The 14,810-nt window shown below is 40.1% G+C and overlaps 1 protein-coding gene across 1 annotated transcript in view; it reads right to left on the bottom strand.

Moving 5' to 3' along the window:
- The window catches only part of atp8b5b (ATPase phospholipid transporting 8B5b), a 117,472-nt gene that overhangs the window by 27,385 nt on the left and 75,277 nt on the right, over positions 1 to 14,810 (bottom strand). The window contains exons 18-20 of the mRNA XM_072251783.1: positions 10,432 to 10,543; positions 4,941 to 5,143; positions 1,023 to 1,082 (exon numbers count right to left, since the gene is read on the bottom strand). Of these exons, the coding sequence (XP_072107884.1) occupies positions 1,023 to 1,082; positions 4,941 to 5,143; positions 10,432 to 10,543 (375 nt within the window). The remainder of the gene's footprint in view (positions 1 to 1,022; positions 1,083 to 4,940; positions 5,144 to 10,431; positions 10,544 to 14,810) is intronic.

Genomic DNA, 14,810 nt, shown 5'->3' with positions numbered 1-14,810 from the left:
AAATTAGGCTGGCTAGTTTTATGCAGCAGGTGGCAGTGCTTTCTTACATTATATCATTGACTGCTATTGGGTGTAACACTTATTAGGGAGATACAATTATATTCAAAATGAACCTGGATAAGTGCCTCAAAGAATTTGAAGAGCTATTTGGCGAGAGTGGAAAGTGGGACTTACTGGCTGCTGTTACTGGTGTCCAATATAGGCTCAATGGTCATACATCATCTGGACAAACATCAATTTATCCAGATGAGATAGTGAAAATCTATCCACAAATATCCAAACAATAAAAGTAGTTATTGCACATTTCTTCAGATCTCTAAGTAACTTTAAAGTTTATCTGAAATCCATACAAAGGTGGCATTAAAGTTAGATTTTGCATTTTTCAAGAACAGAAAATAAACCTAAACCTGTACCTGAACAGAGCAGAAAATCTTAGAATTATTTTTTATGAACTGTATTTCACAAGAAAAGACAAGTACAGAGTTTAAAATGAAGTGAAAAAATTGTCCCTACACACTTACAATATTTCTGCTGGGTGGCCATGGTGTTTACAAAGTCATTAATCTGGGTAAATTTATTCTTACATGATGCAGAAAATCCTGATGCTGTTTTGACAACCTTTTCAGATACACCCCTCAGCAGAATCAGTGGGAATAGCAGAATAGGTCCCATCAGTGTTGAGCTTACTTTGTGGTGCTCTAGCACGCTGCATTATATTGCTCCTAAGTATTAGATTGTCCTTGAATGAACAGCAGAGAGAAAATGGATAATATATCACTAACCAGCCCCTTTGCATAAAATTGGCCTTGTAAACAACTAAGGATTGTTTAAGAGAGGAGGTGGTAAGACAAGTAAATTTTCTCCCCTCTTGGTCTTTTTTCCTCCAGAATATGGCCAGGCTTCCAACTTCACTGTTAACATTAGTAGCACTACATTAACTCTGTCAAGTTTCTCAACAATCAGGTTCAAATCTTGCTTTTAAGAAATGAAAGAAAAACTTAAATTAGTTTGTTGCTTCTTACCAGTGCGTCACCACTGATCACCAGACCATAATCTGCATTAGCAGTTTCATCAGGCAGGAACTTGGGTTTTGTTGGCTGTCGGATTGTGACTGAATCATCCTCTGTTTCTGTTTTCCCTGTCATTACTGCACAAGCTCTTCTGTGTGGAGATTAGTTAATATCATAGTTTATGTCTTTACGTACAGAAGAAAAATCATGTAAACCAAGTAGTTCCTGTCATCGAATCAAGGAGATTTAAGCTAAATATTCTACGCTTGCATTAAAGCATCTATCGATACTAATCCTGTTTTCAGAATCAGAATCAGGTTTATTATCATCGGCATGTGACGTGAAATTTGTTAACTTAGCAAATTTCAGTCATCCTGTAGACCCCTATGCCATGTGCTTCATTTACTCATTTGTTTTTTTTAAGTAATCTGAGAGTCCCTTCCTCCACCACCCCCTCTGAAACTGCATCCCAGATTCCAGACCATCCTCAGCGAAGGTAGAGACTGCATAAATATCACCATTCTCAACAATGGGGTAGATTAGCATACAATGCAAAAGTGAAAGAGAAAGCTGAATTGTCTGCAAGAAACCTGAGCCAGAAATGTTAAGTGAAAGATGCATCTCCAATGGGCCCCAGAATGCTAGATGCTGGTCTTCAGCCAATCCATGATAGCAAGAAATAGCTAAAGGCAGTGGGTACAACAAAGGCCTGTGCTCTAGAAATTGCCAAATCTTTGGTCATGTTGTTCCAGCAACTAAAACACTGGCATCTACCTGTGTGGAAAAGTGCCTTGATATCTCTTGCCCACAAAAGCAGGAAAATCCGATTCAGCCAATTACCAACCCAATCAGCAAAATGATGCAAATGGTAATTAATAGTGCAGTGAAACAGCAGTTGCATAGCAACAACCTGCTCACAGAAGCTCAGTTTGAGTTCTGCCAAAGTCACTCACCTCCTGACTTCATTATAGCTTTGTTACAAATTTGAAGAAAGAAGCTGTACTCCAAAGGTGAGTGAGAGTAATTGCCCCAAGAATGGTATCAAGGAGACCTGCCTGAACAGGGATCAATAGAATTTAGGGGAAAACCTTTCCACTTGTTTGAACCAAACCTGGCACGAAGAAAGAAGTCTGTGGTGGTTGAAGATCAATTATTCTCAACCACAGGGCATTTCTGCTGACTTTCCACAAAGTAGTGAGGAACTCCTGGAGAGATCCAGGAGTATTTATCCTATGCCCAACCATCTTTAGTTGCTTCACTAATGACCTGCCTTCAATTATAAGATCAGAATTACAGATGCTTACTGATGATTGCACAATATCTGGTATTATTCACGACTTACTGGATAATGGATCAGTCCATATCCAAATACACCAGTCTGGGCTAAGGCGTGGGAAGTAATACTTGTGCCACAACAATGTGAGACAATGACAGTATCCAACAAGAGACAATCCATCTATCACCCTCTGACATTCAATCACATGACTATCACTGAATTCCCCCACTGTCAAATTCCTAAGGGTTACCTTGACCAGAAACTAAACTGGACTAGCCATATACTGTACATAATGTGGCTACAGGAACAGGTCAGAGGCAAGGTACCCTGCAGCAAGCAACTGAACTCAAATTGTACCCCTACAGCCTTCTCTACTTCAAAGAAAATGAATCTAGCCTATCCATTCTTTTTCAATAAGTGGAAAACTCCACTCCAGGCACCATCCAGTTGAATCTCCTCCGCAACCTCTCCAGTACAGTCAGATCCTTCCTACAGCACGACAACCTGGACTGCAAAGAAAACTGTGACCTAACTAATATTTTATACAATTGTACCATAATATTCCTGCTGTCACTGTATATTCTATTCCCTGCTAAAAAATAATACTTGTGTAAAGCTTCTTAACCACCTTTTCTATCTGTACTGCTGGCAGTAAGATCTTTGAACACCTATACCAAGGTTTCTCCATTCCTGACTATTTTCTAGGTTCCCACCATTCAGTATATGTATGTTAGTCTTAACAGACCTTACAAAATGTATTAACTGACATTTTCAGGGTTAAATTGCATCTTTCATTGCTCTGTCCAGCTTATTAACTCATCTGTGGGATTCGTTACCACAGGCGGCTGTGGAGGTGAAATCACTGGGTATATTTAAAGCTGAGGTTGAAAGGTTCTTGATTAGTAAGGGTGTCAATGGTTACGGGGAGAGGGCAGAAAAATGAGAGTGAGAGGGAAAATAAATCAGCAATGATCAAATGACAGAGCAGAGTCAATGGGCTGAATGGCCTAATTCTGCCCTTATATCTTATGGTTTTATTGTTCTGTAGCCAAAAACCTCAGAAAAAGTTAACATTCAGGTGCCACAAGCTGTTAGAAACAAATGGCATGTCGGCACTTATTACAAGAAAGTTTGAGTAGAGGGCAAAAATGTCTCTTATTCCGCACTTATGTAGAATACAGCTTTGTTTTTCCACCTTAAAAACAAAGGGTAAAGAAAAAGCAACAAAGATTCTCCAGACTAGTTCTCAGGGTGGCAGATCAGCTGTATGAAGAAAAATTGGATAGATGAGACCTGCTATTCTCTTGAGTTCAGAAGAATGAGCAGGAATCACAGTGAAACTTAGAAAACAAATGATCTCAAATTACTTATAATCAACTAACTTACAATCTATTAGAACATAGCACAGGAACTGACCCTTTAGCCCACAATGACCGTGTTGAAAAGGATACCAAATTAAGCTAAATCTTTTGCAACCTTAAACCTCGGACTTCAACTACTGCACAGAGTCTTGTCATCTTCAGAAGTTTTCGGATGACTCTGCCATAGTTGGATGCATCAGCAAGGGAGATAAGGCTGAGTACAGGGCTACGGTAGGAAACTTTGTTATGTGAGCAGAATTATCTGCAGCTTAATGTGAAAAAGACTAAGGAGCTGGTGGTAGACCTGAAGAGAGCTAAGGTACCGGTGATCCCTGTTTCCATCCAGGGGGTCAGTGTGGACATGGTGGAGGATTACAAATACCTGGGAATACGAATTGACAATAAACTGGACTGGTCAAAGAACACTGAGGCTATCTACAAGAAGGGTCAGAGCTGTCTCTATTTCCTGAGGAGACTGAGGTCTTTTAACATCTGCCGGACGATGCTGAGGATGTTCTGCGAGTCTGTGGTGGCCAGTGCTATCATGTTTGCTGTTGTGTGCTGGGGCAGCAGGCTGAGGGTAGCAGACACCAACAGAATCAACAAACTCATTCGTAAGGCCAGTGATGTGGGGATGGAACTGGACTCTCTCACGGTGGTGTCTGAAAAGAGGATGCTGTCTAAGTTGCATGCCATCTTGGTCAATGTCTCCCATCCACTACATAATGTACTGGTTGGGTACAGGAGTACATTCAGCCAGAGACTCATTCCACGGAGATGCAGCACAGAGCATCATAGGAAGTCATTCCTGCCTGTGGCCATCAAACCTTACAACTCCTCCCTTGGAGGGTCAGACACCCTGAGCCAATAGGCTGGTTCTGGACTTATTTCATAATTTACTGGCATAATTTACATATTACTATTTAACTATTTATAGTTCTATTACTATTTATTATTTATGGTGCAACTGTAACGAAAACCAATTTCCCCCGGGATCAATAAAGTATGACCATGACTATGACTATGACTATGACTATCTAAGCCAAACATTCAATCTAAACCAAATATGATTGTAACATTTAAGAGAAGTTTAGATAAGTACAGGGATGGGCTATGGTCCAAGTGCTGGTCAATGGTACTAGGCAGAATAAGAGTTAGATGGACTGAAGGGTGTCCCTGTGCTATAGTGCTCCATGACCCTATGATTCTTCCTGACCCACATCCCTCCATTCCCCACATCTGTGTGTGCCTCTCTGAAAACCTCTTAAACAACACTATCATCTCTTTTCCCACCACCACCCTCGGCAGCCAATTCCAGGCACCTACCATGCCATTCCTTGTGTAAAAAAAAATCTGTTTTCTAATGTAAGTGAGATTTTTCTCCATGTACCTTAGTTCTTTACGAACTTCACTTGATTCATTGCCTTCAATAATGAATACTTCTCTCATTTCATCCTGGAGCATATTACATGCATATCCAATATTTACAGCTGTCTCTGTAAGAAACAAAAACATCATTTCATAATTTCTAAAGTTAATTGTAGTGAAATAGCATTCAGGAATGGTGTGTACATTTCTCTATGATTAGTAAAATATAATAATATTGCACCAATAAAGATAGCTGGTCAGAATATATGAATAAGTGCTTAGGTGAAGGAATTCGCCAATTATCATTGGTCAATGGAAAATGAGACAAGAACACTGCAAACATATTTTTTTAATTAATCTGAGAAAATGTAAAATAAAATATCTATGTATGGCAATAATCAAGATAGATAGAAATCAAATAGATAAGCTGCTAAGTTCTACGGATGTTGAAAATTAAAATAAATGGAGAAAATCCTGGACATGCTGAGCAATTTTGGCAGCATCTGCTGAGAGAGAAAAGGAGTTTACATTTCAAATCAGTGACCTTTCAAAGGAAAATTCTGATGCAATGTCTATGAATAGGAACTATGTAGATTAACATTTCAAAAGTAAGGAAAGAGCTTAGATACTTGTAACATTAGTAGAGAAAGCAAAACTTCAAGTCAAATCAAGTCACTTTTTATTGTCATTTCGACCATAAACTGCTGGTTCAGCACACAGTAAAAATGAAACAACCTTCCTCCAGGACCATGTTGCTACATGAAACAACACAAAACTATACTAGACTAAATGAGACAACACAAGGCTACACTAGACTACGTAGACTAGACCACAGGAGTACATTCAGCCAGAGACTCATTCCACCAAGATGCAGCACTGAGTGTTATAGGAAGTCGTTCCTGCCTGTGGTCATCAAACTTTACAACCCCTCCCTTGGAGGGTCAGACATCCTGAGCCAATAGGCTGGTCCTGGACTTATTTCATAATTTACTGGCATAATTTACATATTACTATTTAACTATTTATGGTTCTATTACTGTTTATTATTTATGGTCCTATTACTGTTTATTATTTATGGAGCAACTGTAACGAAAACCAATTTCCCCCGGGATCAATAGAGTATGACTATGACTATGACTAAAACAACACAAAAACTACACTAGACTACAGACCTACACAGGACTATGTAAATTGCACAAAACAGTGCAGGGCAGTACAATAAATAATAAACAAGACAATAGGCACAGTAGAGGACAAATTACAATATAATAATAAATGATGTAGATGTCAGACTAGTCTCTGAGTATTGAGGAGTCTGATGGCTTGGGGGAAGACACTGTTGCACAGTCTGGTCGTGAGAGCCCGAATGCTTCTGTACCTTTTACCAGGTGGCAGGAGGGAGAAGAGTATGTATGAGGGGTGCGTGGAGTCCTTCACAATGCTGTTTGCTTTACAGGTGCAGCGTGTGGTGTAAATGTCTGTAATGGCAGGAAGAGAGACCTCGATGATCTTCTCAGCTGACCTCACTATCCGCTGCAGGGTCTTGCGATCCGAGACGGTGCAATTCCCGAACCAGGCAGTGATGCAGCTGCTCAGGATGCTCTCAATACAACCTCTGTAGAATGTGGTGAGGATGGGGGGTGGGAGATGGATTTTTCTTGGCCTTTACAGAAAGTAGAGACGCTGCTGGGCTTTCTTGTCTATGGAGCTGGTGTTGAGGGACCAGGTGAGATTCTCCGCCAGGTGAACACCAAGAAATTAACATCAACTATGTAAATTTTAATGGTGCTTTCTTCATTTTGATATCTTAATGATTTATTTGAAGGTTGATATTATGATATTATAATAATATAGCAGTATTTACGATGCTGCATTTATGACTTAGTGTATCAGTACTTTGTGTATGGGGTGTCAGGGAGGGGTAGCACCTCTGGTGGGGGAACATGTTGCATCCTTTCCAGGCAGCTTGTCCACCTTTGGTCCCCACCTGGCACTCAGCTCTCACCTGTGGCTCTCCGTAGCTGTTTGCATGCGACAGCGGCCACACCCCAGGCAGCGGCTTCGACAAGCCGGCTAAACCAGGTGAGGGTAGCTGACGGGTCTTAAACCCTCGATGAGATAAGGAGTAGTCTATCCCAGCATGTGAAGACAGACTCCAGCAGATTGAGTGGATGAGATCAATGGAAGGTCCAACGGTCAAGAAGGCTGTCTCTGCAAGCGTCGTGGAACGCATCAAGCATGACAAGACACAGAGATGTCCTAGTCATTCACTTCGCTTTGTCCCATCTCCAGCCATCTTGACTGTTGTCTTGCCACTAGATCCAGATGGGATTTGGGAAGAGAAAGTGAGGCTGACGCTGCGCAACTCTCCCTCACTTAAATCCAAACCACACGCTAGTCTCGACACCATCATCATCATCATCATAATGGTGTCGAGGTCTTCATCGACACCGATGGACGAACAACTGTTGAACTGAACAATGGTAGAGGGAACATGTTTACTGAGCAAATATAGAGCATAATTGGATTTGTCTGGGAATGGCCAGATAGAATCCAAAAAAGATTAAAGGAATAATCATAAATGCATTTGTGGAATGTGAAATGTAGATGTTGTGTGAAACTTGGATTCGCTGGAGAGAGAGATGGAGGGGAGTGGGGGAGAGGGGGATGGGGGAGAGGGGAAGTGGGGGAGTGGGGGAGTGGGGGAGAGAAGGAGAGGGGGATTCTTGAAATGAGAGGACCAGAGTTTCAAACACCATTAGTCTGCAAACTCCATCAGACATCTGCGAGGAGAGGCTATCCGAGAGATCCGTTAGTATCTGTAACCTCAAAGTAACTGAGGGTTGTAACCATGAGATAAAGGAGCAGAATTAGACCATTAGGTAAGAAAGAAAGAAATAAATTTGACTTGACACTGAGCTCTTAATTTTTAAAAACAATATTTCTTCAAGGAATTTGTTACTCTATATAAGTGTAACATGCACACATTTATTATTGATTTGAAATGGTGCTCTTGAATAAGGCAGCTCTATAAAAAGATTCAAATTATTGATACTGTCTCTTCAATTTTTGAATAAAACCTTCACCACTAGATATGTAATCCAAGAAATCAAGGTCCATTTTGCATGTTATGATGCAGTTTTCTGGCCAATAATGAAGACACTGGCAATGTCCAGTGATTCCAGCAATGCTGTAAAGTTATTGGGTGAGCATTCATTGCACAAAATGCAGAAGGGGGATGAAAAGTTCCAAAAATGTCTAGTAACATGCTGGTAACATCAAGGTGCCATACTTTCCAAAAATAGTGCTGAATGTTAGGCAAAGTGTAGCTGGATTTTGTTAACTGGTTGCTAGGACAGTTGTGAACCAACAAATTAGCTGACAGCTAAGTTAGTACACTACAAACTAATCTTAGCAGAAGAAGCCAAAGGTGTTGTCAGAGGATTTCAAGCTCCAAAGTTTGCATAGTCTAAGAAATGACAAAAATTGAATCTAAATTTACAGATATAATTTGTAAGTTTTCTAATTTTTTTCATCACTTCTAACTTTTGTTATATTATTGCATATAATATGGAATCAAATGCTTTCTTCTCTTTAAAAACTACTTAATTCGATGTAAAATCTTTTCCTAAATTCCACTTGTCTAGTAGATATTTCAGTTAATCTGGAACTGGACAGGTGAATGGTATGCAGAGACCCACACCTGTCTGTAAGTGGTTCCGCCCTTTTGGTGTCTCTGTTAAAATGATCCTTTGTTTCACTGTCCGATCTTTTGGTACATGGGACACATTGCAGACATTTTGTAAGTATTGAACTGTGATAAAGATTTAAGTTAATGAATTGATGTGGTGCTGCTGCAGGCTAACTTGTGCGGAATAAAGCAGTTCATTTCTGATCATCTTTGGAAGCGCACTCTTAGACACAAGTAAAGACCTTTCTGTGTTATTTTGGAACTGTAGAAAATTACAAGGTTAGAGCTGGGAATGAGGGAGGCATTTAAGGCTTAGTAAAGTTAGTGGCAGGACTTCCATCTGCTGAAGATGATTATTGCTATGTAATACTTTTGGATAACGCTAACTTGCCACTTTTGTTCATATAACAAAGGTGTCAGGTTCTTGTTATAGTTAGGGTTGGAATGCCTTGATGTCTTTCCCTGTTTCAATGGAACTAGGTTCTTATGAGAATTTATGGGCTACAATAACACACCAGAGAGTCAACCTGCTACCTGCCATTGCTACCGAACCTCCTCCCCTTACTCTGTGCCTACTATTGTGCGGAGGATTAAGTGTGTACTTCTATGTTAATCTTATAACAAAGCATGCATCAGACAATAATGAAACTTGGACTACCTTCAGAATGTTCACTGTGCAGTTCAGGCTGAAGAAATATATCTTAAGGATCTTTAAAGGCATAAAATGTAAATTGCAGAGAGGCAGAATGCAGTGTGAACACATTATTCAAAGACTGATCCTTTTCCTTGAGAGTTTCACATAGACAAACATAATGTGCATGGAATTAGCATACCCAGATTCCAATCATGCGTGATAATTAATTTCACACAATTTAATCCAACAGTGCAAAAGAAACTGTGCCATGTGATTTCTAGGTCTGTTTCAAAAGAATTATTCACAGATCAGAGAATGTACTTGCTCTTTACCTACCCTAAATCCTACTGAATCCTTTTAACAGTTTAAATACCTATATATTCTAAGCTCAAGGAAAAACAAGCATTTTCTCAAAATTTAACTCCGTAAATCTTGACTTCCTTCTTCTGAACCTGTGTACGTGTCTTCCAAGCCCAATATATCGGTCATAGGCTGCTGTGTCTGACAGTGAATAAAGTAGCCCAGACAAGATCTGATCAGCTCTTTAGGAACATGAAGCAACGCGAAATCCCTTTTGTACTTCAGCCTTTCTGAGAACTCCACTGGCCTTTTTAGACATCTCCACCAGCCAGATTTTCTGATTTGATTACTGCTGTGAGCCCAGTGAGTGGACCAGGCTGCAGCAATGCACCACACTGTCAGGAAATATGCCATGATATTCACTTCCATCATCTCCAAATCATATCATATTGTTTCCTTTCACTGAACTGCTTTAATGGGGCTGGGATAATTTCTTACTGCCGGGCATATCTGAATTGCTATGTAAAGAATCATTTAGAAGTGGTTTCAAAAAGTCAAACTGGACATTTCCTGCTCACTGATGTTCATTCATTCAGATTTGTTGGAATAATCTATACAATACATGTGAATGAACAAATACATTACTCTTTACAGTAAAGCCTTCCAGCAGACAAAGACCGAAGTATTTAAACCATAATTTGAATAGAAGCAACTAGCAACCACCAAAATAACTTTCATGTTTAATCCCAGCCATTGATTTCTATTATTAACAAATGACGAGGTTTATTTACCTTGTTTGTCACCCGTCAGAACCCATATCTTGATATTTGCTTTCACAAGTGTTTCAATTGTCTGTGGAACACCATCTTGAAGTTTATCTTCAACTGCAGTAGCTCCTAACAACTACAAAAAGGGAAGAAATAAAATAATCTTTCCCAAGTTCTTTTCCTTTCCATTTTGTATCTAGCTGCTTGACCCACAGAGATTCTCCAGCAGATTGCTGATTGCTTTTGTCTTTTAAAATGTTTCTCAAAACTTAACTATCTGAACAAATGTTTACTCATTTGCTTAACATCTCTACACTTAGCTAAACCTCAGGTTTTGTTCTATATATAAATTTGATAATAGTGCTATCCTTGCATGTCTTGTGGAAGAATAAAACAACATAAAATTGGTGGCAGAATTCTTTTTTAAAATAACTGAAATAAACTAGCCAAATAAATTAAAAGAAACTTCATTAATGAAAGAGAAGATTGGTAGTTCTTCTCTGCAAACAAATTCCATTAAATAAATACAAAATAAGATAGGTTATTTGAATGGATGTAGACGCGGCAAGTGAAATATACAAACTTTGTGGATGGGAAAGCATATGATATTGTTCATTTTGATTCAATAAAAGTATATTATTAAATAGTAAGAGACTGCAGGGCTCTAAAAGGCAAAAGGATCGGGGGAGGGGGCGGTGGGTGAGTCCCACTGTATGATCTGTAAAAGGCTTGGGAGCAAGTGCAACAAATAGTTAGGAAAGCAGTTTTGGTTTTGTTACTTAAGGAAGCAGTTTTAAAAAAATCATAGAATTGTACCACACACAAAGAAGTTCTTTTGGCCTACTTTGCTCATGCTGGCCATGGTGCCAAATTACATTAACCCCATTTGGTCATAATAGGCCTGTATCCCTCAATGCCCTTCCTATCGAAGTACCTGAGCAAATGTCTTTCAAATGCTTGTACTGTAGTTGCTTCCAATACCTCCACTGGCAGCTCAGCCTCCTCTGAGAATAAACCCAGCATTACCTAACTGATGTTTGGAATGGCCTTCTTACCTTATGAGGAAATATTTGTTTTTGTTAGAGTATAAGATGTGATTTAATTGAAACAGATTGAGAATTAACCAGGTGGACATGGAGAGGGAGCTTCCTTGTGGGAGCATCTAGAACTAAGGGTTACTGTTTAAAAATCAGGGGTCATTCATTTAAGATAGAGGGAGGTTTTTTTTATTTTAGAAGGGTCTTGAATTGGTGTATGTAGTTCTTTTAATAGTTATAAGGTACAGGCAGACAGATATGGAAGGTTACCAGCAAAAGCTGGTCGATGAACTCGAGGAATCGTGCTCTCTCTTGGTGGTGGGAGGAGTTTGTTGCCAATTCTCAAGTCAGAAAACTCGTAAAAAAAAAGCAGAGCAACGAACTTTTAACACCAGAAATCAGTGTTTACTGATGAAAGGGGACATTTCTTTTTCCTTTATTAGGAAATAATAAATCATTGTGGTGTGTCAAATTGTCGTGTGAAACGAATTGTTTTTGTAGTACTTGCTGATCATGGTCTTTACTGGGGGCTGGTAATTACTTGCTTGTTGGGTTGATGCTTCTTTTAAATGAAGTCAGAGGAGGTGGTGAGGATTATTACTTTGCTGTTGCTTGTGTGTGGGAGGAGTGAGTAGGGGGCTTTGGGATTCTAATGTTTTTACTGTCACTCATTATTTGGGGCACTCTTGTTTTTGTGGATATCTGTGAGAGCAAGAATTCAGGATGTATATTGTAAATATTCTCTGAAATTAAATGGAACTATTAAACTATTGAATCCAGAGTTGAAGTTACAATTAGATCAGACATGATCTTACTTGATGGTGAGGCAGGCTCAAGGAGCAAAGTTAAATAAAGATCCAAGTGCAAGCTGCATTTTACTTCTGCATCTGTGGAGAGCAGCCTAACACCATAAACAATAACTATGGAATTTGAGAAATTTTGCTTCAGAGTTATTACATTGAAGTGTGAATGGAGAGAGATGCATGGACAGCCTGAAGCAGGAGGTGGGTTTTCTGGTAATGCTTCAAATCTAGTTAGTGGTCAAGGGCAGGTAGATCTGAAACTCAGACAGTGACTCACGTAACTCAGGCATATGCATTGGTGGAACAGCCCTAATCTGGCACATTTCCAGCAGATGTGAGATACTTGCTACTTCTTTGATATGAAAACAAATGTTCTAGTTTGGATGGGCAAACTTAGAAGACACTATTGTAGAAGTCTGCTCAACTGTAGGGAGCAAAACTGCATGTAGTAAATATTGTCATTGCATAGTTGATGAAAAGTATTGTTCTTTGAGGCTACAACTAGAAGATCGTGTTGTCTGCCCAAGACCTGATGGTTCGACAAGAACTTGGATAAAGGAGAGGATCCTTAACTCCTGATCCGGAAAGCAGCTAACATAATCAAGGACCCACAACAGACAGGATCTCCCAGTAGCCACCCACTTCAACTCTACTTCCCATTCCCATTCAGATATGTCCATACATATACTGTCTAGGTAGTCTCCAGCCCCTTGGTACGAACATAGAATTCTCCAACTTCCAGTAATTCCCTCCCCCTCCCTTTCTCTATCCCTATTTCACTCTACCCCCTCCCCCAGCTCCTTCATGGTTCCGCCTCCTTCTTCTACTACCCATTGTTTTCAGGGCTATGACGTCAATGCTTCCCCTCCCCCACCCCTTTGTCTTTCAAATTACTGATCTATCGACTGACGCTACAAGCATTCTTCAAATCCTTCCCCATCTTTCATTCTTCAGTCCTTGGAAAAGTATAGTGATTATACTCACATTTATACAGATGGTGCGAAGGAACCTGAAACAGGAGTGACAGGGTTTGGGGTGGTAATACCAGCAAAAGAAATTGGAATCAGCAGAAGAACATCTAATAAGTTAGGCGTGTTTACAGTGGAGATGCTGGCAGTATTGGTTGTGTTGCAATGGGTGCAGAAAGCCAGACAAGCCAAAGCATTGATATGTTCAGATTCATCCTCAGTTCTAGCAAGTTTAAGGTCTTTTCACACGAACAGTCGGCAAGATGTACTTTATGAAGTCCTTCAGTTAGTTACAAGAATTGCAAATCAGGGAGGCCAGGTAAAATTTCTATGGGTTCCAGCACATGTAGGGGTGAAGGGGAATGAGAGGGTGGATGAGTTGGCAAAGAGGGCGTTAAAGAAAGAAAATGTGGAAATGCACATTAGTATCAGTAAAGCGGAGGTTAAGTGTGTAATCTGGGAAAAAGTCAACCGAATGTGGCAAGAAAGATGGGACAGGGAGGGGAAAGGGAGGCATTTATATCAAATACAACAGAGTGTTGCAGGTACTAGGGTAGGTAGTAGATACAGAAGAGAGAAGACTGTGTGGACTAGGTTAAGGCTGGGGCATTGTGCATTAAACAAAACATTGAAAATGATAGGGAAACATCAGACAGGATTGTGTGAGGAATGTCAGAAAGGGGAGTCAGTAGAACATGTAGTTTTGTGTTGCAGGAAGTATGGGATACAGAGAGAGATGATGAGAACTAAATTAAGGGAGTTGGGGGTGCAGGAATTCACATTAAAAGGGTTGCTGGGCATGGGTGAGAGAGCATAAGTCCGGGTATTTTTAGCGTTTTTAAGGGGTACAGGGTTTTTTTTATAGGATATGACGGATAAACAGGAATAGGGTACTAGGATGGCCAAAGATGGGAGGGTAAAGTGTAGGTTAGTGTGTGTGTGTGTGTGTGTGTGTGTGTGTGTGTGTGTGTACGCGTGCGTGCGCGTGTGCGCGATTGGGTGAAGAGATTTAGAATATATGTCCAGTGCACATTCCGGAGCAGAGGGTGGCGGTAATGCACCATTAAGCTGGATACCAACTGCCGTAAAACAAGATACAGACAGACAGACAGATTCTTCAGCCCTGACGAAGGGTTCCGGCCCGAAACGTCGACTCATCATTTCTGACTGATGCTGCCCGACCTGCTGAGTTCATCCAGCGTACTGAAAGTGTTGCTTTGATCTTTTACAACATCTGCAGATTATTTTGTGTTTATAATCAAGGACCCCTCCCCTCTGGTCATATTTTCTCTTCTCCCCTCTCTTGTTGAGCTGAAGATAGAAAAGTCTGAGAGCACGAACAACCAGATTTAAGGGTAGCTATCTGCCTCTCTATTATCAGTCTCCTGAAAATATCTGGAATACTCTGTAGGATGAATGGTTGAACTCTTGATCTTCTGATCTACTTCACCATGGTCCCTGCGCTGTATTTGTCTATCTGCACTCTATTGTCTCTGTAACTGCAACACTATATTCAAATGTATTCTACTTTCTGTTTTCTTTTTACTAGCTTGATGTAATTATGTATGGCATTAACTGTCTGATTAGGATGCAAA

This window comes from Mobula birostris, chromosome 3 (genome assembly GCF_030028105.1).
Source record: "Mobula birostris isolate sMobBir1 chromosome 3, sMobBir1.hap1, whole genome shotgun sequence".
NCBI classification, from domain to species: domain Eukaryota; kingdom Metazoa; phylum Chordata; class Chondrichthyes; order Myliobatiformes; family Myliobatidae; genus Mobula; species Mobula birostris.
This window is presented reverse-complemented; position numbering and strand designations above follow the sequence as displayed.